At 44.0% G+C, this 24,909-nt stretch overlaps 1 protein-coding gene across 4 annotated transcripts in view; it reads right to left on the reverse strand.

The window, feature by feature from the left end:
- LOC118385407 (allograft inflammatory factor 1-like) overlaps nt 1-24,909 on the reverse strand; it is a 48,900-nt gene that overhangs the window by 17,788 nt on the left and 6,203 nt on the right. For 2 of the 4 annotated variants that reach the window (XR_004826019.2, XM_035772527.2), the window contains exons 3-5: nt 14,331-14,397; nt 9,348-9,389; nt 8,884-9,046 (exon numbers count right to left, since the gene is read on the reverse strand). Coding sequence is in view for 3 of the 4 variants with exons in the window: in XM_035772527.2 (XP_035628420.1) it covers nt 8,884-9,046; nt 9,348-9,389; nt 14,331-14,397 (272 nt within the window). In the remaining variant the exon portion in view is untranslated. Of the gene's footprint in view, nt 1-7,681; nt 8,738-8,883; nt 9,047-9,347; nt 9,390-14,330; nt 14,398-24,909 lie in introns of those variants that run through there. The other 2 variants (XM_035772528.2, XM_035772526.2) reach the window with 2 other exon arrangements.

Consider the following 24,909-nt stretch of genomic DNA (forward strand, 5'->3'; position numbering starts at 1 on the left):
TCCCGCTCAGCCCAGTCAAAACTGTTCGCTGCTCTGGCCCCCAATGGTGGAACAAACTCCCTCACGACGCCAGGACAGCGGAGTCAATCACCACCTTCCGGAGACACCTGAAACCCCACCTCTTCAAGGAATACCTAGGATAGGGTAAGTAAGGGTAAGTAATCCTTCTCACCCCCCTTCCCCCCCAACAAGATTTAGATGCAAGTGGCTGTTCCACTGGTTGTCATAAGGTGTATGCACCAATTTGTAAGTCGCTCTGGATAAGAGCGTCTGCTAAATGACTTAAATGTAAATGTCTTAAATGTAATGATTTAGCAATCTGCACAGATTTTTCAGCAAGTCCATTACTTTGAGGGTAATGTGGGCTTGTGGTGACATGTGTAAACTCCCATGCTTTTGTGAAGGATTCAAACTCGTATGATTTGTAACAGGGCCCATTGTCAGATATTAAAGTCTCTACAATGCCATGCCCGGCAAAGGCTGCTTTCAGCTTGTGTATCATAGCTGCAGATGTGGTGCTGTGAAGCTTGTCGAGTTTGAAGTATCCACTGTTACAATGTAGTCCTCGTTGTTCCAGGTGAACAGATCGGTTGCCACGACCTGCCAGGTTCGGTCTGGGATACAGTGAGGTAACATTGGCTCTTTGGTGTTTGGAGGGGCGTCGTTCAAGACATATGGCGCATTTACCAACAATGTCCTATTAATTTCCACACTCCAGGCCAAAACAAAATGTCCCGTGCTCTCTGTTTGCACTTTTCCATGCCCATGTGTCCAGCATGGATCTTTGTCAAAATCTCTTCTCTGAGACTGGTAGGAATAAATGATTTTCTCTCCTTTGAAAAGTATTCCGTTGATCTGTGATAGTTCATCACGATGGTTACAGAATTCTGAGACGCTCTGAGGGCATTTTCTCCTCTCCTCAGGCCATCCATCCTGTATGACTTTCCTCAGCTGTGTGAGTTGTGTGTCCTTTTCTGTTTCTGCTTGGATCTCCTTCCGTTTTGTGTCACTAACTGTGTCACTAAGTTGCTGTACACTGTGTGCACTTGCATGTCCATGCCTTCACGGAGGCTGCTGTCCTTATAGGTAAGACACTTCCTGGAGAGTGTGTCTGTGACAGGGATGTCTTTGCCTGGATGGTGAGTGATTGTGAAGTCACATTTTTGTAGTTGAAGGATCATTCTCTGTAGCCTTGGTGGGGCTGCGGCTAGTCGTTTCCTCATAATTGACTCAAGGGGCTTGTGGTCTGATTCCACAATGACTTGTCGTCCATATATGTACTGATGGAAACGTTTACATCCGAACAAAATGGCGTAGAGCTCCTTTTCGATTTGAGCGTAGTCGATTTCACAGTCTGTGAGAGATTTGGAAGCGTAGCCGATGGGCTTTCTTTCTTGCAGTAGCACTACACCTAGTCCATACTTCAACGCGTCCACTTGGAGTCTTGAGCTCTTTGTCGCAAGGCAAGGATTGGTGAAGATGTCCGAAGTAGCTGACCTCTGTAGCGCCGACTATGCTCTTCTCGGGGTTGAGCCGGACTCCTCTCTCTAGGTTTCGGTCGTGCTCCTCTTTGGTTCGACCATAGACAAGGATGTTGTCCACAATTGCATCAAGGCCTTCGTACACTTCGTCGATTTTTCGATGAAAGTCGTCTTGGGCTGAGATAATCCCAAAAGGCAGGCGGCGGAACCTGTAGCATCCAAGCGGTGTGTTGAATGTTGTGAGCTTAGATGACTCTTCTATGAGCTTGATAGCCCAGTAGCCTGATCTAGCGTCCATGACACTGAAGTAGTGTGTTCCCGCTAGCTTGTGTGTGATGCCATCTAGCGTCGGTAAAGGATAATGGGGGCGTTTGATAGCCTTGTTCAAGTCTCTTGGGTCGAGACATATTCGGAGCTTGCTTGTGAGTGGTTTCTCCACCATCACTAACGCGTTTACCCAGTCAGTCGGTTCTGTAACCTTGGTGACTATGTCAGATTGCTCCATGCTCTCCAACTCTTTCTTCAGACGGGCAAGGAGAGCAAGGGGAATCTTTCTCGTGGGTAAACCACAGGGGTTGCGTCTGGTACATTCTCCTGGGAATAACGTGAACAAGAAGTGCACGCAGTGAGGCAGACATCAAAGCACACCTCCGGTGCACAGAGAGCAGGTTTTAGAATGGAGAGAGACATTCCTGTAAAAACATCAGCAAACTCCTCTAGTACATCGTCTGTCTCTACTGGTGCTGTCACTGATAAAACTAGCTTGATGAGGTCCATGTCTAAACATGCTTTAAGACCTAGCACTGCAGGTGCTCTAGTGTCAACAACATAAAAGTCCAAAATCATGTCACTTGTATTTGCATTTGAAAGTGCATGTGCCTTTTACTGGGAGCTGTTCGCCACCATAAGCAGTCAGTCTGCGCGTGGTGGGCTGTAGCTCGCATTCAGATGTCAAGCTGTGGTACTTATTCAGAGGAATAATGTTTACTTGTGCACCAGTGTCTAGTTTGAACTTTTGCTTTGTGCCTTGTGTTCCCATCTCAATGTCAGCAAAGGATTGCTCTTTCTATGATATTTGACTTTTTTGTGTCACTGAATCAATAAAACAGTTCATCAGCGTTTGACTCTGATTGACATTTCATCTTCACTCACTGTGTGTACTGTTTTTCCACAGTAAGCTCTGCACACTTTTGTAAAGTGATTCTATTTTCCACATTTAGTACACCGTTTGCCTTTAGCTGGGCAATTTCCTTGTTCGCCATGCACTTTGTATCCACAATATCCACATGTTTTGGGGTGTTTTGAGTCTGTGTCGCTCTGTTTTGGAGTTATGTTTCTCTCCGTTCTAAAACGCGCTCTCTGTGCACCAGAGGTGTGCTTTGATGTCTGCCTGACTGCGTGCACTGCTTGCTCACGTGATGCGCTCATGCTGCCACTCAAAATGGTTTTCATCTGAGCCTGTGCTCGCTCCTGAGATCTGGCTATGTTGATAGCTTTATCCAGCGTTACCTCAGACCCAACATTCATAAGTTTCTCTCGCTCGCGGTGAGTGTATTCCAAATACAATACGGTCCCTGACCATCTCATCCTTGTTTGCATAATCACAGTCTTTCACAAGCAGACGCAGCTCTGTCACAAACTGTTCAAAAGACTCGCTAGCTCCCTGTACTTTCTCATGGAATTTGTACCGAGCGAAAATCGTACTTGTCTTCGGCACAACATATCCTTCAAAACAATCGTAGTGTTTTCAGTACCTTTGATTCAGCCACGGTAAGTGTCCATGTGTTGTAAATATCGCTCCCCGTTTCACCGATCCAGAGGAGCAAGTAGCTGCATTTTTCCTCTTCTCTGTCCTTCAGAGGACCCGTGAACATTTGCTCCACAGGCTGTTTGTACTTACACCAAGTTTGTAGACTCCCAGTCCATTCGAGGTGAAGGAACTCCAGAAAAAATCCATCTTGTAAGACCTTTTACTCTGACACCATGTCTTGTTTTGAACACTTTGTACAAAATAATAAAATGCAGTACTAGAGGATATTTCTTAACGTAGCTCTTTATTAGCTAGCTATAACTGGCATGTTCACAGATCGCCAACCAGGATCAAACTGCCCATGACCTAACCAGTTGGGTGGTCTTAACCACAGCACAGTATGATATGGCGGTAAAATGCATCCAATTACAATTCAGTATGTTTACACATATTAATATTACAATACAGTTGAACAAACAACATGCTGATTTAGGCCTCCACCAGTACTGGTATCAGGCTGCATTAGCTAGTTACGTTTGCTCGGACTCAGTACTTTTATTAGCTAGTTAGCGAGCCAGCCAGCTATTAGCATTTAGCAACGATTTAGCTTAACTTGCTAAGAAAATACAAACTGTTTGCAGATGTAAGAAACACAAACTAATATTGTAATTATAGAACACTTGTGGATCCAAGTTGTTGTATGTGCTGCATCGACCATGCAGACTGAACGAAAGTGTCTCGTGGTCAAGCAACAACAAATGCGCTCCTTGAGTGACAGGGGATGGGACTAGGTCTGCGTGAAAAGTGGCATGGAGAGAGAGAGAGCAGAAAGGGATGACTCCAGTAGTGGAGTAAACTATACAAATGGACATTACACACGGCGTATCACATTTAACAAACCAAACATTCAAATACCGTTATAGGGAAAGTAAAAAAACAAAACCGGTCCGCGCACCAATACTGGTATATAGTAAAATGCGGTATAATGCCCAGCATTAATGTAAATGACGAGATGTTCATGTCTCCACCCTAACAATGGGAGGCGTTGTCCCAAAGGCAGGCAGGCAGGCAAGATTTGGTCCAAAATAAGCCCATTTTGGACAGATTTTGGTGAGAGTGAAACCTCTCACTTCGCCTCATCCTCGTTGCTGCGTTTCCCTGTCATCGCTCACTTTGTGACTGACGGACAGGCAACTGTCCTATCAATAGATCGTCAGAAGGTGCATATCGTTCATTCTAGCGGGAGCGGACTCGACGGACTAGCGAATCGAAACCTTTACATGAAAAGAAGCCTAGTTAACATGAAGTGGTAAAATATAGCCAGATGAAAATGAGCCTGCAACCAGCTGATTATAGCAGACAGCCGGCACTAATGGAAAACACAGAGAGCGTGAGAGCGAGATTGGGATAGAGAGAATGACAAGCACACAAGGGAATGAGAGAACTACAGAGTGAGACAATATGAATATGAGCGATAGGAGTGCAAATAAAAAGACAAAGGGGGAGGGAGGTGAAAGATTGAAAGTGAAACACTGGAGAAGGAGGAATAAAATAGACGGATGGAGATACCCAGAAAGGCATTGAGAGAATGAAGGAGGAAGACAGATTGTATGTTTTACTAAGGGAAAACAAAGGAGATAGACAAAGGGAGCGATGTGTATAGAAAACGAGAGAAAGAGAGAGAGCTGACGGCCTCTATTCAGAGCGAGGCGTCTTTACTTTCCTTTTTTGGTTAACCTCAGCAAAGCTCCTATAAGCTCATAAGGAGTGTTGATCCCAATGGAGGCCAAACCGCCTCCCCGGCAACTCCAATGCTGGCGAACGTGTCCCTGGCAACCACTTCCCACTCTGTTCCTGACTACATTACCAATGGTTTCACTGGATGGCTTTTAATGGCTACTGTAGCAGCGTGTTCGAGGGGATCAGCCTGAGCAAGGCCCTGAACAGATTTGCGCATCTTAAATCATGTAATGAGTAGTTATTTGGGATGCATGATGATTTGTAGATCAGTGATTCTGCACTTAGCCTTGGTAAGTATGCCTGTAGATTCCCTTATGACAATGTAGCGAGCCACAGTCAGCCGTCAGGCACAGTCACACCACAGTTCCACCAAAATACTCAGGATCATCTAATTGGCTGGCTGGGCTCCATGAGGAAAGAGAGGGATTCCTCCTCTCACCGTGTGGTGGTTCACATGCTAAACCTGCTAAGCCCATCACACTGACCTGAACTAGGATTCACTCTGGGGACAAGACAGAACCATCCACAGTTATTCATTAACTACTAGGCCTAACCTCTGGTCAGCCTTCAGATAACTTCCAAAATAATGGAAAAACTGGAGTAAATGAGAGATACAAAGTACTGTATATTAAATGCAGGTGCTTCCAAACAGGTGTGGTTCCTGAGTTAATTAAACATCTCATCCTACATAGTGTCATGTATAAAAATGCTGGGCAGGCCATTATTTTTGCTTAACATTTTAGGTTAACAATGCTCCCATCCACACATTCCATAACATTCTGGGTTTGGATGACCAAACTGCTGTGTTGCAAGCATTGGGTCACTTAGTTGGGTTGATGTCTTGAAAAATTGCTGGGTTATTGATGCTGAGTTATTGAGAGAGATGACCCAATGGGACATATCAGAAGACTGGAGGAGTGGCTTAGTAGGGGCATGGTTTTCAGATAGTTGTTTTTGGCTACCCGTGAGTAAATGTAATTATGGTTAATCTGTTCTGTTGTGTTGTTATCACATGTTAAGGTTGGACACTGACATGAGGCGTACACAAGTGTACGAGTTCCCCAAGAGCCTATGCACATTTTGGATATGTAAATAAGAGCACTATATAGTAGATTGACATAGGCTAGTGATTTTGCTGTTCGTTACTCGTCTTGTTGGCTGAAGAAAAGTAAAATGTTCAAAGTGCACATCAGAATTCGGAAAGAAGGGCCGCACATAGTTGCATCCTTGACTTGCATGTTCTGTTAATATGAATTATCATATTCCAAATGTGATTTCAGTCATTCTGAGCACCGTGGGTAGATGCCCTAATCAGCTGGCGCACCCAATGCATATGGGTCCTGTACATTTTTCAAATGTCTGAGAAATTAAAAAATGTTGCCGGTCAAATGTCTGGCGCCACATTTTGCTAACGGAAACCCTGGCGTGTGTGTGTGTGTGTGTGTGTGTGTGTGTGTGTGTGTGTGTGTGTGTGTGTGTGTGTGTGAAGCCAAATGTGTGTTTAGTTTACTCTGGCACTCAAATGGCCAACCCAGGAAACATTAGGACTGGACTTGACCCCAGAACCCCCCCGGCCGTTAGTAGTACCCGACCCAAATTATTTCCCTGTAATTGCAACAAAACCAATTGTTCCTCTGCCAAGAAACTCTGAATAACAGTTTACTAACTATATAATAGCTCCTGTTTTCTGTCCACAAAACCCTCACTCTCTCTCTCTCAAACTCCCCCTCCTTCTCCCTCTCCGTCCCAGGAGAGAAACGGAACACTATAAAACAACTAGAGAGCAGTTGAAGATCGCTGTGGCCAACTTGGTTGACGTCCAATCAAATTCACACATTAAAAGGCTGGAGTGGGAGAAAGGTTTTTGAAAGGTGGGGGGGGGTCTCAAATCACCCAGACAGAGAATAAAAAGGTAGCAACATTTACTCTGGCCTTTTCTCAATTGGATTTGCTCAACTCCTGTATCCTCCCTTGCCTCCTTTTTGAAAAAGGTCAAAAGGTAATCGAGGAGAGGAAGACAGGGAGGGGGAACGTGTGCAGGAGTCTCATTGTTTCAAATGAGACTCCTCCACTCACGCGTCATCAGGCAAATTACATTTACAAGTGTGGATACCAAAATAAGTGTGTAAAGTGATTTAAAAACAAATTAAGTTAAGTTTCATAGATAAAACGTTAAGTAGCATACTGTTTTTGAATGCGTGCTCCTCTGACAAAACAAACGCTGATTCACAGGGGGTGTGGCAGAATCCAAAACTCTTCCGGGAAGGACTCAGGTAGGATACGTATGACTATCCTCGATGTAAGGTGGCTATCGAGGAGGACAGGACAAGTCTTCCGTTCGCCTACTAAAAAAATTGACATCTCCTCGAACACTCCACCACTTGTCGGTTTCCGGGTTACGGAGGAGAGAGGGTGGAGGACAGACTTTTCCCCAAATGAGAAAAGGCCTCTGTCTTTTTCTCTCACTAGGCTCACCACCTCTGCTGATGAAGGATAGAGAGCGAGGGAGAGAGCGAGAGAGAAATATTTGGAGTGAGAGAGAGAGATTAACAAAGAAAGAGTGGAAGGAGCAGTGGAGAAAAGTTGTTTCTGCCTGATGATGAGTGGCCAGTTTAGTCCAGTTAGAGCTGAAACGCAATAGCAAACACACACTGACTAGACCCGCAGATATCTGCCCAAACCCAACCCACCCCATCCCGGGCACGTTTTCCTGTTTTAAAAAGGGCTTGCACAATGGGCAAAACATGTACTTTTTGGTCCAGCAGCCACTGTGGCAGGTAGATTTAAAAATCTACCAGCCACTCAGATTGTTTAACAGCCAAAATATAAACAACAAAATACAAAAAAAAAAAAAAGATGAGCATGCTTTGTACATGTATTACTAGTACGAAGTACATGATGTGGTATATTGAATAATAACATTTCTGTGACCAAAATATCACACATATCATGTCGAGTCAAGTTTGTGCCTGTGAGATTGAGTCTGACTAGCAGAAGCGTCGTCTTCTCTTCCCTAGCGGTTGAAACGCAAACATAGAAAAACAACCTGACTTGTGAACAAAACAATGTAAATAGCCAAGAAACACAAGGACAACCTCACTTCAGTAGACTTTCGTTTCGAGTAAATTAGACCAACTTTTATGCCTGTTCCCAGCACTTCTAAAAATGAATATTTTACTCAGCTCTTCAGGTGTGCACATCCCCCAAGCGAGGCAGTGTTGAAGCTCGAGGTGGAATAGGCTATATCGGATTCGTAATTCTTTGATTAATTTACCAGCTGTGAAACAAAATGGAGGAAATACATTGAAAACAGCTACTGCAGCATTTATTTAACTATAAATGTGATCGCACTTGACTATTTTTATTCCCAAATGTGAGTGAAATGCTTGCATTGTGGAGCCTTGACTACCTGCCAACGTGGCTGGTGAAATAGACATCCTACCCGCCAATGCCAAAAATCTACCCGCAATTGGCAGGTGTTAATTTTAGGCCCTGCTTACACAAGTCACCCTGTCCAAAACACCTGTTGACTGGCTTTCGAAGGACCCATTCATGTCTCAACTCAGAGATGTTTACCTTGTATTTTTGTATTTATTGTTTAAGTGTTGCCCTTAGATGAATGGCGGTTTTGGACAGGGCAAAGTCTTAGACTGTATGTACTGAGGCATGTCTGTTTTATGCTCCTCCCACCATGAATACCATGGCGATTAAACGCTGGTGCCATGTGACGAGTGATGATCTCATCATCTGTCTTCCCAGACCCCTGCTGAAAGATAAAAACTGGCTGACACAGCGGAGGGTGAATTCCCACACACACAGCAAAAGCCAACACCCACCCAGAGATGCCAATGTACATTTGTTGGCGACAAGTGCCGTACACACACCAAGACACACAGCACACAATGCACTCACAGTTTGAGGACGGCCGAGCGCTTGCCCAGCATCATCTTGACAAAGTCTCTGTAGTTGATGCTGTCGCTGATGCCTTCGGTCACCTCGGAGATCATCTTCTTCATCTCCAGGTGGGTCTTCGGAACGCCCAGCTTCTCCATCATCCTCTTCATCCCCATCATATCTGCAGGGGGACACCCACACAGGAGGAGAATGGTAAACACACAGACACACACACACACAGACACAGACACACACAACACCTTATCTGACACCTGTTTTCAAGGCCAGCAGGCCAAATACAGTATCACCTTTCTAGTGAGACGCAATAGTGATACATGAAACCCTCATAGACCCCTGGTTAATCCCATACCCACAACACACGGAGGTCTTAAACTACTGCTCAGTGATCACACACACACACAAAGCACCGCAGTTGTGTATCAACGTTGAGCACCTGGCTGCTTGTCGTTTCCACTACTTACCGATCTCTCCTTGGTCATTCAGGTCAAACTCTGCATATTTGTCTGCAAAACAAAAATCGACACACAACCGCATGGTTAGCTTGCATGGTTAACACACAGCAGACTAAATAAGGAGGGTGGAGGTGTCTCAATGTAACACCTAATACAGTTCAAGGCCTGGAATAACACACACAAACAGAACGCATTAGGGAAAGGGTAGAAGACCAAGAAGAAGGGAAAACACACACACACACACCACACCCAGACACAGCTGGTCATAGCAGGTGTGTCTCGCAATGGCAGGCTAGGGTCAGACAGGCCAACGAGGAAAAAAGATGGTCCTGGCCTCATGGCAATGAACAGATCATCTAATTTGGCCTGGCCTACAGTTCACGCAGTAGCCTAATACTTTATCAGTCAGTAGCCAACTGCCCTGTGCCTCTCCAATGACAAGTCTTGTTGTGGAGATAGAAACAGATCTCTCTGGAACTCTCTCTGTCTCTCTCTCTCTCTCTGGAACTCTCTCTCTCTGGAACTCTCTCTCTCTCTCTGTAACTCTCTCTCTCTCTCTCATTGTAACTCTCTCTCTCTCTCTGTAACTCTCTCTCTCTGGAACTCTCCCTCTCTGGAACTCTCCCTCTCTGGAACTCTCCCTCTCTCTCTGGAACTCTCCCTCTCTGGAACTCTCCCTCTCTCTCTCTGGAACTCTCCCTCTCTCTCTGTAACTCTCCCTCTCTCTCTCTGGAACTCTCTCTCTCTCTCTGTCTCTCTCTGGAACTCTCCCAAACTCTCTCTCTGGAACTCTCCCTCTCTCTCTCTGTAACTCTCCCTCTCTCTCTCTGGAACTCTCTCTCTCTCTCTGTCTCTCTCTGGAACTCTCTCTCTCCACTCTCTCTCTCACTCTCTCTCTCTCTGGAACTCTCTCTGTAACTCTCTCTCTCTCTGGAACTCTCTCTCTCTCTCTCTGGAACTCTCTCTCTCTCTCTGGAACTCTCTCTCTCTCTGGAACTCTCTCTCTCTCTGGAACTCGCATCTCTCTCTCTGAAACTCTCTGGAACTCTCTCTCTCTCTTGAAACTCTCTGGAACTCTCTCTCTCTCTGGAACTCACTCGCTCTCTCTGTCTGAAACTCTCTGGAACTCACTCACCTCTCTCTCTCTGGAACTCACTCACTCTCTCTCTCTCTGGAACTCACTCACTCTCTCTCTCTCTGGAACTCACTCTCTCTCTCTGGAACTCACTCTCTCTCTCTCTGGAACTCACTCTCTCTCTCTCTGGAACTCACTCTCTCTCTCTGGAACTCACTCTCTCTCTCTCTGGAACTCACTCTCTCTCTCTCTCTGGAACTCACTCTCTCTCTCTCTCTGGAACTCACTCTCTCTCTCTCTGGAACTCACTCTCTCTCTCTCTCTGGAACTCACTCTCTCTCTCTCTGGAACTCACTCTCTCTCTCTCTGGAACTCACTCTCTCTCTCTGGAACTCACTCTCTCTCTCTGGAACTCTCTCTCTCTCTCTGGAACTCACTCTCTCTCTCTCTGGAACTCACTCTCTCTCTCTCTGGAACTCACTCTCTCTCTCTGGAACTCACTCTCTCTCTCTCTGGAACTCACTCTCTCTCTCTCTGGAACTCACTCTCTCTCTCTCTGGAACTCTGTAGTTAGTCAGCTTTCTGGATTAGGCCTAGCTGTTTCCCCTGTCACAATGGAGCCTCTGTGCGTGTGTTTGTGTGTGAGGCCTTGAGTTGTGGAACTTTGTCACCGTGTAGGGAGGGATGAGGGGGCAGCTGGGGGACAATGCTGACCCTGTTTGTGAACTCTGAGGAGAGGGCCCCTCTTCCGCCTCCAACCTGCTCTGTGAGTGGGCCTCTTGTCCTGAAGCGCTCTGTCAATCAACCATCCATCCGTCCACACACTGATAGTCTCAACAACACAAGTGGCTTCTTCCTCCTCTCCAATATTCCTCATGTCTTCAAAATGAGTGAAATATCTTGGAGGCCCTCTCTCTCTTCCTCCTCTTCCCCTATTCCGTGCGCCCTTCTATTTCCATCAGGCCTTCGCTGTGAGCATAAAGGGCAAGGACGGACAATCACACATTGTCTCGCTCTCTCCTTCCCTCCCTCTCTTTTCACCATGGTTAGGAGTTTGCTCTGACAGACATATTTGTGTGATACACACATCAACCCCTGGAGCCTCTGGGGCGTGGGGCTGTAGGCTTGAGGCCTCAGCTGAGACAGTGTGGGACGCTACATGAAAGCCTCCTGTCGTTCTTTCCCAAAACAATAACGGCTTGTGTCCTTGCTCTTTGCTCATTCTCACCCGCTCTCGAACGGGAACAATACCTTCAAGCATTTGCTGTTATGAGAAATAAAGACAGCACCAGGGTTCTATCTAGTTCTCCTATAGGCCAGAGGAGGCTGTTGGGAGGAGCTAAAGGAGGACGGGCTCATTATAATGACTTGAATGGAATCGATGGAACGGAGACAAACATGTTGTTTCAATGTGCTTGATGTGTTCGATACCATTCCATGTATTCCATTCCAGCCATTACAATTAGAGGTCGACCGATTATGACTAACGCTGATACGGATAATTGGAGGATTTAAAAAAAAGCTGATACCGATTAATCAGACGTTTTTTTAAAAACATTTATTTGTAATAATGACAATAATACTGAATGAACACCTATTTTAACTTAATATAATACATCAATAAAATCAATTTAGCCTCAAATAAATAATTTCAATTTGGTTTCAATAATGCAAAAACAAAGTGTTGGAGAAGAAAGTAAAAGTGCAATAGGTGCCATGTAAGAAAGCTAACGTTTAAGTTCCTTGCTCAGAACATATAAAAGCTGGTGGTTCCTTTTAACATGAGTCTTCAATATTCCCACTTAAGAAGTTTTAGGTTGTAGTTATTATAGGACTATTTCTCTCTATACCATTTGTATTTCATATACCTTTGACTATTGGATGTTCTTATAGGCACTTTAGTATTGCCAGTGTAACAGTATAGCTTCCGTCCCTCTCCTCGCCCATACCTGGGCTCGAACCAGGAACACATCGACAACAGCCACCCTCGAAGCAGCGTTACCCATGCAGAGCAAGGGGAACAACTACTCCAATTCTCAGAGCGAGTGACGTTTGAAACGCTATTATAGCGTACCCCCCGAACTAGTTAACCATTTCACATCGGTTACACCAGCCTAATCTCGGGAGTTGATAGGCTTGAAGTCATAAACAACTCAATGCTTGAAGCATTGCAAAGAGCTGCTGGCAAAACGCACGAAAGTACTGTTTGAATGAATGCTTACGAGCCTGCTGGTGCCTACCAGTGCTCAGTCAGACTGCTCTATCAAATCATATACTTAATTATAACATAATAACACACAGAAATACGAGCCTTAGCTCATTAATATTGTCGAATCCAGAAACTATTCTTTCAGTGAAATACGGAACCGCTCCACACTAACGGGTGGGCATCCATAAGTCTAAATATTCCTGTTACATTGCACAACCTTCAATGTTATGTCATAATTACGTAAAAATCTGGCAAATTAGGCGGCCCAAACTGTTGCATGTACCCTGACTCTGCGTGCAATGAACGCAAGAGGAGTGACACAATTTCACCTGGTTAATATTGCCTGCTAACCTGGATTTCTTTTAGCTAAATATGCAGGTTTAAAAATGTATACTTCTATGTATTGATTTTAAGAAAGGCATGGATGTTTATGGTTAGGTACACATGGGAGCAACGACAGTCCTTTTTCGCGAATACGCACTGCATCGATTATATGCAACGCAGGACACGCTAGATAAACTAGTAATATATTCAACCATGTGTAGTTAACTAGTGATTATGATTGATTGATTTTTATAATATATAATATAATATATATAATATAATAATATAATATAATATATGCCATTTAGCAGACACTTTTATCCAAAGCGACTTACAGTCATGCGTGCATACATTCTACGTATGGGTGGTCCCGGGGATCGAACCCACTACCCTGGCGTTACAAGCGCCATGCTCTACCAACTGAGCTACAGAAGGACCATATAAAGGACCATATAAAGATAAGTTTAATGCTAGCTAGCAACTTACCTTGGGTTACTGCATTCGCGTAACAGGCAGGCTCCTCGTGAGGCAGGTGGTTAGAGCGTTGGACTAGTTAACTGTAAGGTTGCAAGATTGAATCCCCGAGCTGACAAGGTACAAATCTGTCATTCTGCCCCTGAACAAGGCAGTTAACCTACCATTCCTAGGGTGTCAAAATAAGAATGTTCTTAACTGACTTGCCTAGTTAAATAATGCTGTTAAAAAATAAAAAAAAATCTTAAATGAAAACCGGCATCCAAAAATACCGATTTCTGATCGTTATGAAAACTTGAAATCGGCCCTAATTAATCGGCCATTCCGATTAATCGGTCGACCTCTAATTACAATGAGCCCGTCCTCCTGTAGTTCATCCCACCAGCCTCCTCTGCGATAAGCCTATGTTTATAATCTCAGGATTTGCAAGTAAAATACACACACAGAACACCACTGCAACTCACACTCAGACCAGACCTGTCTGTGAATGATGACACACACACCAGGGTTTTGCCCAGGTATTTTTTTTTTAACAAGGTGCTGCTGCTGGGGTGGGGGGGACTAATCTGGTCCTGGTTTCAGTGTCATTCTACTCTCTAAAACCACCTGTTCCCCCAGAGCCCTAGAATTACAATAACAACCAGAGGAGAGGAGGAGCAGCCACATTCCTGCTGTCTGGACCACTGTGAAACCACCTGGCCTCATAACCCACTTAGAAATCAGGTCAGAACACACAGGCACACTAAAAAAAGACACAAAATATAAACACATTGACATATGGCACACACACCCACACAGGAAACCCACAGACACAACTTACTCACACCCCTCTTTGATTCAGACCAAATTTGGGACAGTGATACATCTGACATTCCAGGCCGGGAAGGTCTTTCCTGGCAGAATGACTTACTTTTAAAGGAATCTAGTTTTTCCGGGAGGTCCTCCTCATCCCGGTATTTCTGGTCTTCCATGTACTCCTGAGGAGAGAGGAAGAGGGGAGAAACTGAGTCTGAGAGCCCATCAGAGAAACAGGTCTAACATGGTATCAGATTCACAACATTTAACCATCGTGGCTACATCTCAATTATTGCTCCTTCCTCCCACGTGTGCACCTGGTCATTCCTTTTCAGGGAAGGGAAGTGAACATGCCTCCACCAATCCAATGCTATTTCGATTGGTGGGAAGTAGTGAACGAGTGTAAACTTCAGGTGCAATGAAATATTACTGGGACGCACCCATGTCATTTACACTCTTCAATGCAGAGGTTACAGTATCTACATTTGAAGTCGGAAGTTTACATACACTTAGGTTGGAGTCACGAAAACGTGTTTTTCAATCACTCTACAAATTTCTTAGTTTTGGCAAGACAGTTAGGCCATCTACTTTGTGCATGACATAGGTCATTTTTCAAACAACTGTTTACAGACAGATTATTTCACTTATAATTCACTGTATCAGAATTCCAGTGGGTAAGAAGTTTACATACACTCAGTTCACTGTCTTCAAACAGCTTTGAATTTTTTTATAAAATGGTGTCATGGCTTTAGAAGCTTCTGATAGGCTAATTGAAATCATTTGAGTCAATTGGAGGTGTACCTGTGGATGCATTTCAAGGCCTACCTTCAAACTCAGAGCATCTATGCTTGACATCATCGGAAAATCAAAAAACCTCCACAAGTCTGGTTCATCCTTGGGAGCAATTTCCAAACACCTGAAGGTGCCACGTTTATCTGTACAAACAATAGTACGCAAGTATAAACACCATGGGACCACACTGACGTCATACTGCTCAGGAAGGAGACGTGTTCTGTCTCTGAGAGATGAAAGTACTTTGGTGCGAAAAGTGCAAATCAATCCCAGAACAGCAGCAAAGGACCTTGTGAATATGCTGGAGGAAACGGGTACAAAAGTATCTATATCCACAGCAAAACAAGTCCGATATCGACATAACCTGAAAGCCCACTCGGCAAGGATGAATCAACTGCTCCAAAACCACCATAAAAAAGCCAGACTACGGTTTGCAACTGCACATGGGGACAAAGATTGTACTTTTTGGAGAAATGTCCTCTGGTCTGATGAAACAAAAATAGAACTGTTTGGCCATAATGACCATCGTTATGTTTGGAGGAAAAAGAGGGAAGCTTTTTCTTGTTGTGGGGGTGCTTTGCTGCAGGAGGGACTGGTGCACTACACAAAATAGATGGCATCATGAGGGTGGAAAATTATGTGGATATATTGAAGCTACATCTAAAAACATCCGTTAGGAAGTTAAAGCTTGGTCGGAAATGGGTCTTCCAAATGGACAATGACCCCAAGCATACTTCCAAAGTTGTGGCAAAATGACTTAACGACAACAAAGTCAAGGTATTGGAGTGGCATCACAAAGCCCTGGGCAGAACGGAAATAGCGTGTGCAAGCAAGAAAGCCTACAAACCTGACTCAGTTACACCAGCTCTGTCAGGAGGAATGGGCCAAAACTCACCCAACTTATTGTGGGAATCTTGTGGAAGACTACCCGAAACGTTTGAACCAAGTTAACCAATTTAAAGGCAATGCTACCAAATACTAACTGATATTTAGCAGATATTTAGCAGATGTTATTGCGGGTGTAGCGAAATGCTTGTGCAGTAGTATCTAACAATTCACAACAATAAACACAAATCTAAAAGTAAAAGATTTAAGAAAAATATTAATATTAGATCGAGCAATGTCAGAGTGGCATTGACTAAAATACAGTAGAATAGAATACAGTAAATACATATGAGATTAATAAAGCAGTATGTAAACATTAAGAAAGTGACTAGTGTTCCATTATTCATGTGGCCAGTGATTCCAAGTCTATGTATATAGGGCAGCAGCCTCTAAGGGACAGGGTTGTATAACTGAGTGGCTATTTAACAGTCTGATGGCCTTGAGATAGAAGCTGTTTTTCAGTCTCTAGGTCCCAGCTTTGATGCAACTGTACTGACCTTGCCTTCTGATTGATAGTGGGGTGAACAGGCCGTGGCTCGGGTGGTTGATGTCCTTGATGATCTTTTTTGGCCTTCCTGTGACAATGGGTGCTGTAAGTGTCGTGGAGGGCAGGTAGTTTGCCCCCTGTGATCTGTTGAGCAGACCGCACCACCGTCTAGAGAGCCCTGGTTGTGAGTGGTGCAGTTTTTACATCTGTAAAAGTTTGTAGGCTGTCTCGTCATTGTTGGTAATCAGGCCTACTACTGTTGTGTCGTCCGCAAACTTGATGATTGAATTGGAGGCGTGCGTGACCACGTAGTCATGGGTGAACAGGGAGTACAGGAGCGAAGTGGAGGTGTTGTTTCCTACCTTCATCACCTGGGGGCGGCCAGTCAGGAAGTCCAGGACGGTGTTCAGACCCAGGGCCCCAAACTTAATGATGAGCCTGTACTATGGTGTTGAATGCGGAGCTATAGACAATGAACTGCATTCTTACATAGGTTTTCATCTTGTCCAGAGGGGACAGGGCAGTGTGCAATGTGATGACGATTGCATCGTCTGTGGATCTATTTGGGGCGGTAAGCAAATTCAAGTGGGTCTAGGGTGTCATGTAAGGTAGAGGTGATATGATCCTTAACTAGCCTCTCAGAGCACTTCATGATGCCAGAAGTGAGTGTTACGGGGTGATAGTAATTTAGTCCAGTTACCTTTGCATGAGCAGACCAGGACGTGCCTAGGGATGCCGTCTGGGCCGGCAGCCTTGCAAGGGTTAACACGCTTAAATGTCTTACTCACGTCGGCCACAGACAGGGAAGGAGAGCCCATAGTCCTTGGTAGTGTGCCGCGTCGGTCGCACCGTGTTATCTTCAAAGCGGTCGAAGGTGTTTAGCGTTTGTACGGAAGCAAGACGTCGGTGTTTGCGACGTGGCAGTTTTCCCCTTTGTAGTCTGCGATTGGCTGTAGACCCTGCCACATACGTCTCGGGTCTGAGCCGTTGAATTGCCACTCCACTTTGTCTCTGTACTGACGTTTTTCCTGATTCATTGTCTTACGGAGGGAATATCTACACTGTTTGTATTTGGCCATATTCCAAGTCACCTTGCCATGGTTAAATGCGGTGTTCGGCCCCTTTCAGTTTTGCACGAATGCTGCCATCTATCCACAGTTTCTGGTTTGGGTATGTTTAAGTAGTCACAGTGGGAACAACATCCCTTATACCAAGGATTCTTAAACGCTTTCAGCTTGGGACCCAAATTAAAATTTCTGTATTTTTCCTGGAATGCAGGCTTAGAAAAAACTATACATAAATATTGGTACATTTCATTGCCCTAATGCCTAAAAAACAAATGCAATACAGACAAAAACAAATTAAATGAAATATCCATATATATATATATATGTATATCTAAATATGTTTATTGTCCCCCATTAAAAACACTTACATATATCTGTCTTGGTTGGAACTGGTGCTGTTAAAATACAATAGATTATTTAAATTCTGAACTGGAATAAATTGTTTGATCACGTCACAGAGATGAATACCAGAACACACACACAGGCTTTTTGATAGCAAGTAACAGTACAGATGAAAAATGATTAGGCTTAATGTACATATTACTGTAGAAATTATTGTTGAAATAAAGTCTAGGTTGGAACTGTTAAAATACAATGCATATTTTTTATTCTGAACTGGAATAAACAGATTGATCACATCACACAGATGTAGACCAGAAAACACACAGTCCTAATGAGAGCATGTCTATTCTGGGCTCTGTTTTTGACAGTGTAACACTGAGGTCATGCTCAGCCTTGAAACTGTTTCTGTACTTGTTTTTTTTAAGTATGTCAGAGTTGAGAACCCTGACTCACATAGGTATGTGGTGCCAAACTGGACCAGAACATCTACTGCTTTCTCAGTCAGGCAGGAGACCGCTTTCTGCTGTAGATGAGCAATCCAGAACTGTGTGAGTGTGTTTACCTCAAAAAGCATTTTGCAGTTAAGAATTTTTTATTTTTTTATTTTAACAGCAAAAGTTCCAACCTAGACTAGTTTTCAACAATAATCTATACAGTAAGATGTACAGTAAACCTGGTCATTTTTCATCTTCATCTGTACTGTTACTAGGGTAGCTAGCTTGCTGTATCTGTGGCTAGCTTGCTTTGGCGAATGTTAGCTATTAGCTGTGTAGAAGGCCAGGGGATTGATTGAAACATCTACTACTATGAGAGTTAGTTAGTACCCCGGTTATTTCTGCTTATCATCTGTTATAAAATGACAACAATGCCTTGCCAGCTGACTAACTTTTCCAGTTTTGAAGCACTGTTCCCTGAAGCATTAATCTGCCCTGTTCTAAAAGAACTCCCTGGGTTTACCATCATGCTGTGGATGTTTGGTCAGGATGTTTGGTCAGGTCGTTTTATTCATTTGTTCGTTATGAGAGACTCATTACTAAGCACTTCCCCGCACAAAACACATTGTGGGCGCTCCTCGTTATAAGTTTGTATGAAAGAGAGAAACTCATCACTGTATATGCGTTTCATGACAATTGAGCTCAGTCAGAACTTCTGGCTAGCATGAGTCCATTTCATGACAGAGGGGAGTGATGGCGAGTGGGAATAACAAGACAGCGCTGCATTGTGTGTGTTGCGGAGTGATCTTCACGAAAACTGCAGAAAAAAGATCTGGTGAACCGCGAAGCACACAGGCATCTCCCTCTCATACTAGCGCAGCTGCCAAACTGAGCAGAGAACGCTTCTAAGCAGAGAGCGCACTGAACAGAGAGCGCAGATGCACTTGGCCAAATCAATTCCAGTAATTAATGAAATAATTATAAATTTACTCTGACACGTTGCGACCCACCATTAACAGGTCGCGACCCATACTTTAAGAAAGGCTGCCCTATACACTTCTTGATGAACTCAGTCACTGTATCCACGTATTCGTCAATGTTATTCCCGGAACATATCCCAGTCCGCGTGATCAAAACAATCTTAAAGCATGGATTCTGATTGGTCAGACCAGTGTTGAATAGACCTTAGCATGGGTACTTCCTGTTTGAGTTTCTGCCTATAGGAAGGGATGAGCAAAATGGAGTCGATAAGATTTGCTGAAGGGAGGTTGGGGGCGGGCCTTGTAGGCATCCTGGAAGTTTGAGTAGCAGTGGTCCAATGTTTTCCAGAGCGAGTACTACAGTCAATCTGTTGGTAGCACTTCGGTAGCGTTTTCCTCAAATATGCTTTGTTAAAATCCCCAGCTACAATAAATACTGCCTCAGGGTATGTGGTTTCCAGTTTGCATAAAATCCAGTGTAGTTCTTTGAGAGCCGTCGTGGTATAGGCTTGATGGGGAAAATACACGACTGTGACTACAACCGCAGATAATTCTCTTGGGATGTAATATGGTCGGCATTTGATTGTGAAGTATTCTAGGTCGGATGAACAAAAGGACTTGAGTTTATGTATATTATCACAATCACACCATGAATAGTTAATCATGAAACATACACACCCGCCTTTCTTCTTCCCGGAGAGTTTTTATTATTGTCTGCATGATGTACTGAGAACCCAGCAGGCTGTATGGACGGGGACAGTATATCCCAAGAAAGCCCTGTTTCTGTGAAACAGAGTATGCTACAATCCCTGATGTCTCTCTGGAAGGAGATCCTTGCCCTGAGCTTGTGTACTTTGTTATCCAGAGACTGAATATAAGCAAATAATAGAATTGGAAGTGGTGGATGGTGTGCACGCCTCCTGAGTCAGACTAGAAGTCCGGCGGTGTTTTGAATGCAGCCTCTGGAATAAGATCAATTGCCCTCGGGGGTACGAACAAAGGATCCAATTCGGGAAAGTCGTATTCCTGGCCGTAATGCTGGTGAGTTACCGCCGGTCTGATATCCAAAAGTTATTGCCGGCTGTATGAAATAACACACAAAAAATGTTAATACTGCAAAGTTGCTTCGGAGCAGAACTTCCATAGAGGAGATGATTGAGAGAATTGGAAGCTGGGTATGCTTAGGTGGCCATGATGGTACGAGGGGCAGATCGGGAATGTAGGCAGGACACCGGGGTTAACACCCCTATGATAACTGCCAAGGAATCTTTGGTGACCTCAGAGAGTCAGGACACCGTTTACCATCCCATCCAAAGGACAGCACCCTACACAGAGTAATGTCCCTTATCAGTGCCGTGGGATATTTTTTTTTTTAGACCAGAGGATAGAGTGCCTCCTACTAGCCCTCAAACACCACTACAAACAACATCTGGTCTCCCATCCAGAGACTGACCAGGACCAACCATGCTTAGCTTCAGAGCCAAGCCAACAGTGGGATGCATGGTGGTATGCTGCTGGCCATGCTATGTCTCTAGGGGTTGTAAAGACACAGCCTGTGTCCCAAACAGAACCCTATTTCCTACATAGTGCACTACTTTTGAACAATGCCCTTATGGTCCTGGCCAAAAGTAGTGCTCTATATTGAACAAAGCCCTTATGGTCCTGGTCAAAAGTAGTGCTCTGTATAGGGAATAGGGTGCCATTTGGGACTCACACAGTGTGTTTCTTCCTGTGCTCTATAGCACAGGAAAGTGGGACATGAGAATGACTGATACCGGAGTCAGTAAAGAAAGGCAGGCAGCCATTGTGATTGTTCAGGTGTAGCTCAGTAATGTGGCCCTGTATGGAGCATTCATTACCAGGGCCAACCATACACAAAATATATACACACGCATGACTGTTAAAGACACGTGTCGTTGGAGGCTCCGTGTGCTATAATGGATCTAGAGGCATGCTCGAGGCCAAATTGAGCTCAGCATCACCGTGCACCTCCTAAATTTTGTAACAATGCGGGCCGGTAGGTCCTGTATAAACACAAACTCACTTCCTTCTCAACTTCCTTCTCAGACGCTTTGGATAAAAGAGTCTGCTAAATGGAATATATTATATAATATGAAGAGACATTTGATGCCTGAAGAGCTGTTAGTCCAGTACATGTGTGTGAGTAGGAGAGAAAGGGTTATAAAGAGTGTTTGTGTGAGTGGTAGAGCGTGAAATTGTAGGTGAATATGAGAATCAGCATTACAGGCAATCTCTCAAGGACAGCGGCACGATTCAGTGGGTCTGACTCATCACTGCAACAAACACGCACACAATATTAATAGCAACAGTGTTTCCCTATATTCTTTTTGGGGCGCTCCTCCGCTGCTAACTCGCCACTCCAAAAATATGATTTAAATTTGTTTAAATAATCTAGTGATAGATACTGTACACACACACACACACACACACCGTTTTTAATCATATTTTTGGACTGCCCGGCAACGATTTAGCATTGACAGAGCACCCCTAAATGAATATAAGGAAAACTCTCAATGGACATTGAATGTAGGGCTGTAACGATTCAAACGTTTACGACTGCATCGGAACCGCGGACCCTAAACCGAACAGCCCTAATCAAACTGAGCAATGTGCCCAGCGTCGCGCACTGTGCCCAGCTTCGCGAGGTAGGCGGCCTGTTCCTGATCTTGCACATCTGCTCCACTCGGGAGCCAAAGCTCTGACAAGCGGTTTCAACTCGGTATTTGCATTTGAGGTTTGGTTCAATAGAACCGGGCTGAATGGACACCAAAACACATTGAGACAATATTTGACTATAATAGAGAAATTCACTTTTTTTTAACAATACCTGTTGTGTCTCAACTACACAAATTGCACGCAGAGCGGACACGACTAAAAACATCAGAATCAATGAACATTGATTCTAGAAAATGAATGCTCAGTTTGTCCCAAATACAGGTGTGCCAAGCTTGTAGCGTCATACACATGAAGACTCAAGGCTGTAATCACTGCCAAAAGTGCTTCAACAGAGTACAGTATTCCTGTTTTAATTTTTTGACGTCAAATGTCAAATAAACTGTTTTTGCTTTGTTATTATGGGGCATTGTGTGTAGATTGAGGTAAAACAAACAAAGTAATCTATTTTAGAATAAGGCTGTAACGTAACAAAATGTGGAAGAAGTGAAGGGGTCTGAATACTTTCCGAATGCACTGTATGTGTATGGTGTATGTACTGTGTGTAAATTATGTACACTACATGACCAGAAGTATGTGGACACCTGCTTGTCGAACATCTCATTCCAAAATCATGGACATTAATATGGAGTTGGTTCCCCTTTGCAGCTACAACATGCTCCAACAGTCATTGAAATTAAAGTTAGTCAGGGAACATCGAAAATACCAAAAGCATTCTTTGCTTATTTTGACAGCAAGGAAATATAATCAATTTGAAGACCGCATAAGCCTGCGGGGGAAAATGAGTTTGACACCTCTGGGGTAGAGCAAGAGCAGGGTGAAGAGAGAGAGGAGCAGCAGAGCCTCATTTTATTTTCATAACAACAACCCCCGAAATCTGAACCGAAGTGCAAATCTGCTGAACACCACTGCATTCACTGTCTGGCAACTGAGTCATAGAACTGGAGGTGGTGATGCAGGCATGTTACTCACAGGCAGCGAAGCGCTAAACCAAAGGCTGAGCCAATCATCAGTCAACTAGTGACTACACTGCACCTGGAATTACTGCTTTCTTGAGTATACAATAAAAGGGCTTTTTTTCTTCTTACAATAGTAAAAATGTATACTTGTGCGTGTATGGTCGATGTCATCAGTTCACCAATATGGGTCTAAACAAAAAAACGGCGATTCTCCTGATTGACCTCTTTCCGCAACATCCCACTGGGCAAAAACTGGTTGAATCAACCCTGTTTCCACATCACTTCACAGCATTGTCTTTTTTTCATCCAACTTGTAACCTAAAACCAATGACATGGTGAAATGTTTTGCTGACTTCCCATTGAATTCACATTGGGTGACAACTCAACTAAATTTTAAATTTTATTTCAAAAGGTAGGCTAGTTGAGAACAAGTTCTCATTTGAACTGATGTCTGTGCCCTGAGTTACACATGGAGTAAACAATTAGATTCTCAGTCTATATACAATGTGTGCAAAAGGCTCACTTCTTAACACTGGTTGTAAATGATCAGATGGGCATGTGCAGGTAGAGATATTGGTGTGCAAAAGAGCAGAAAAGTAAATAAATAAAAACAGTATAAAAACAGTATGGGAATGAGGTAGGTGAAAAAGGGTGAGCTATTTACCTATAGACTATGTAAATGTAAATCAAAACTAGAAGTTGAACTGATGTCTGTGCCCTGATTCTCTCTCTCCTCACTTCTAGGTTGTTTCCATGTGACCAGAATGTGTGAGAGAGACAGAGAGACATACTTTCAGCCCCAGAGAGAGAGAGAGACAGACAGAGACAGACAGAGACAGAGACAGAGACAGAGAGAGAGAGAGAGAGAGAGAGAGAGAGAGAGAGAGAGAGAGAGAGAGAGAGAGAGAGAGAGAGAGAGAGAGAACAGGCTTCTAGCCCCAAAGAGAATCTATGTCAACAGCAATCGCTGAAAAATCCTCTGCGGTATCATTAACAGCAAACATTTCCTCAGTGAAAACATTGTAAAATCAATGTACAGAAACAGCAAGTGTGCAGTTAAAATTGGCAATAAACACACCGATTTCTTTCCTCAGAGCCGTAGGGTGAGACAAGGATGCAGCAAGAGCCCCACCCTTTTCAACATTTATATCAATGAATTGGTGAGGGCACTAGAACAGTCTGCAGCACCTGGCCTCATCCTACTGGACTCTGAAATCAAATGTCTACTGTTTGTAGATGATCTGGTGCTTCTGTCCCCAACCAAGAAGGGCTTACAACAGCACCTAGATATTCTGCACAGATTCTATTAGACCCTGACAGTGAATCACAGTCAGACAAAATAATGGTGTTAAAAAAAGGTCCAGTTGCCAGGACAACAAATACAAATTATATCTAGACTAGGGTGACCAGACGTCCCCGTTTTCCGGGAACAATCCCCGTTTTTGGTGGCCTGTCCCCGGCTGGAGCTGTCCCCTGAAATGTCCCAGTTTTTAACTGTGCTTTAAAAACAGCCCGCAAAGTGAAATATTTTACTTGGCAAGAAAGACCAGGCAGCAGAGCCTTCCCAGGTTGCAGTCTCAATCGCGTTGTGCTTGTTTTGTCCAGCAGAAGGGGCTGCTCGCTATAGCAGCTTCATTCACTCTTCTTCTTCTACTAACTACTTTCTCGCGATAGTTTTAGAGAAAACTGCTGTGGAAAACTCAGCCAGAAGCTAGCAAGTGTCAAGTGAATCCACAACATCACGGAGAAGAACGGCAGTGGTAGAACATCAGCAGACGAAAAAGCATAAAGGCTCTCTGATTGCTTGTTGGTTTAAAGGCTCTCTGATTGATTGTTGGTGTACCCTCTGTCACCACATTCTTCAAGAAGGTATAGCCTTCCCAAGAAGAATATGGTTTAGCTGTGCAGGAGGGTGTCTTTGCATACGACACTGTGACACAATCATAGTTACAGATCTATGGACTGCACAGCACAACTGACATGGAAGCTTTGTGAGCCAAAGTTTACATGTGCTAGGACAAAATGTGACGCCATAGTGAGTAACGTGTTAGCAA

Source organism: Oncorhynchus keta, chromosome 6 (genome assembly GCF_023373465.1).
Source record: "Oncorhynchus keta strain PuntledgeMale-10-30-2019 chromosome 6, Oket_V2, whole genome shotgun sequence".
Taxonomy (NCBI): domain Eukaryota; kingdom Metazoa; phylum Chordata; class Actinopteri; order Salmoniformes; family Salmonidae; genus Oncorhynchus; species Oncorhynchus keta.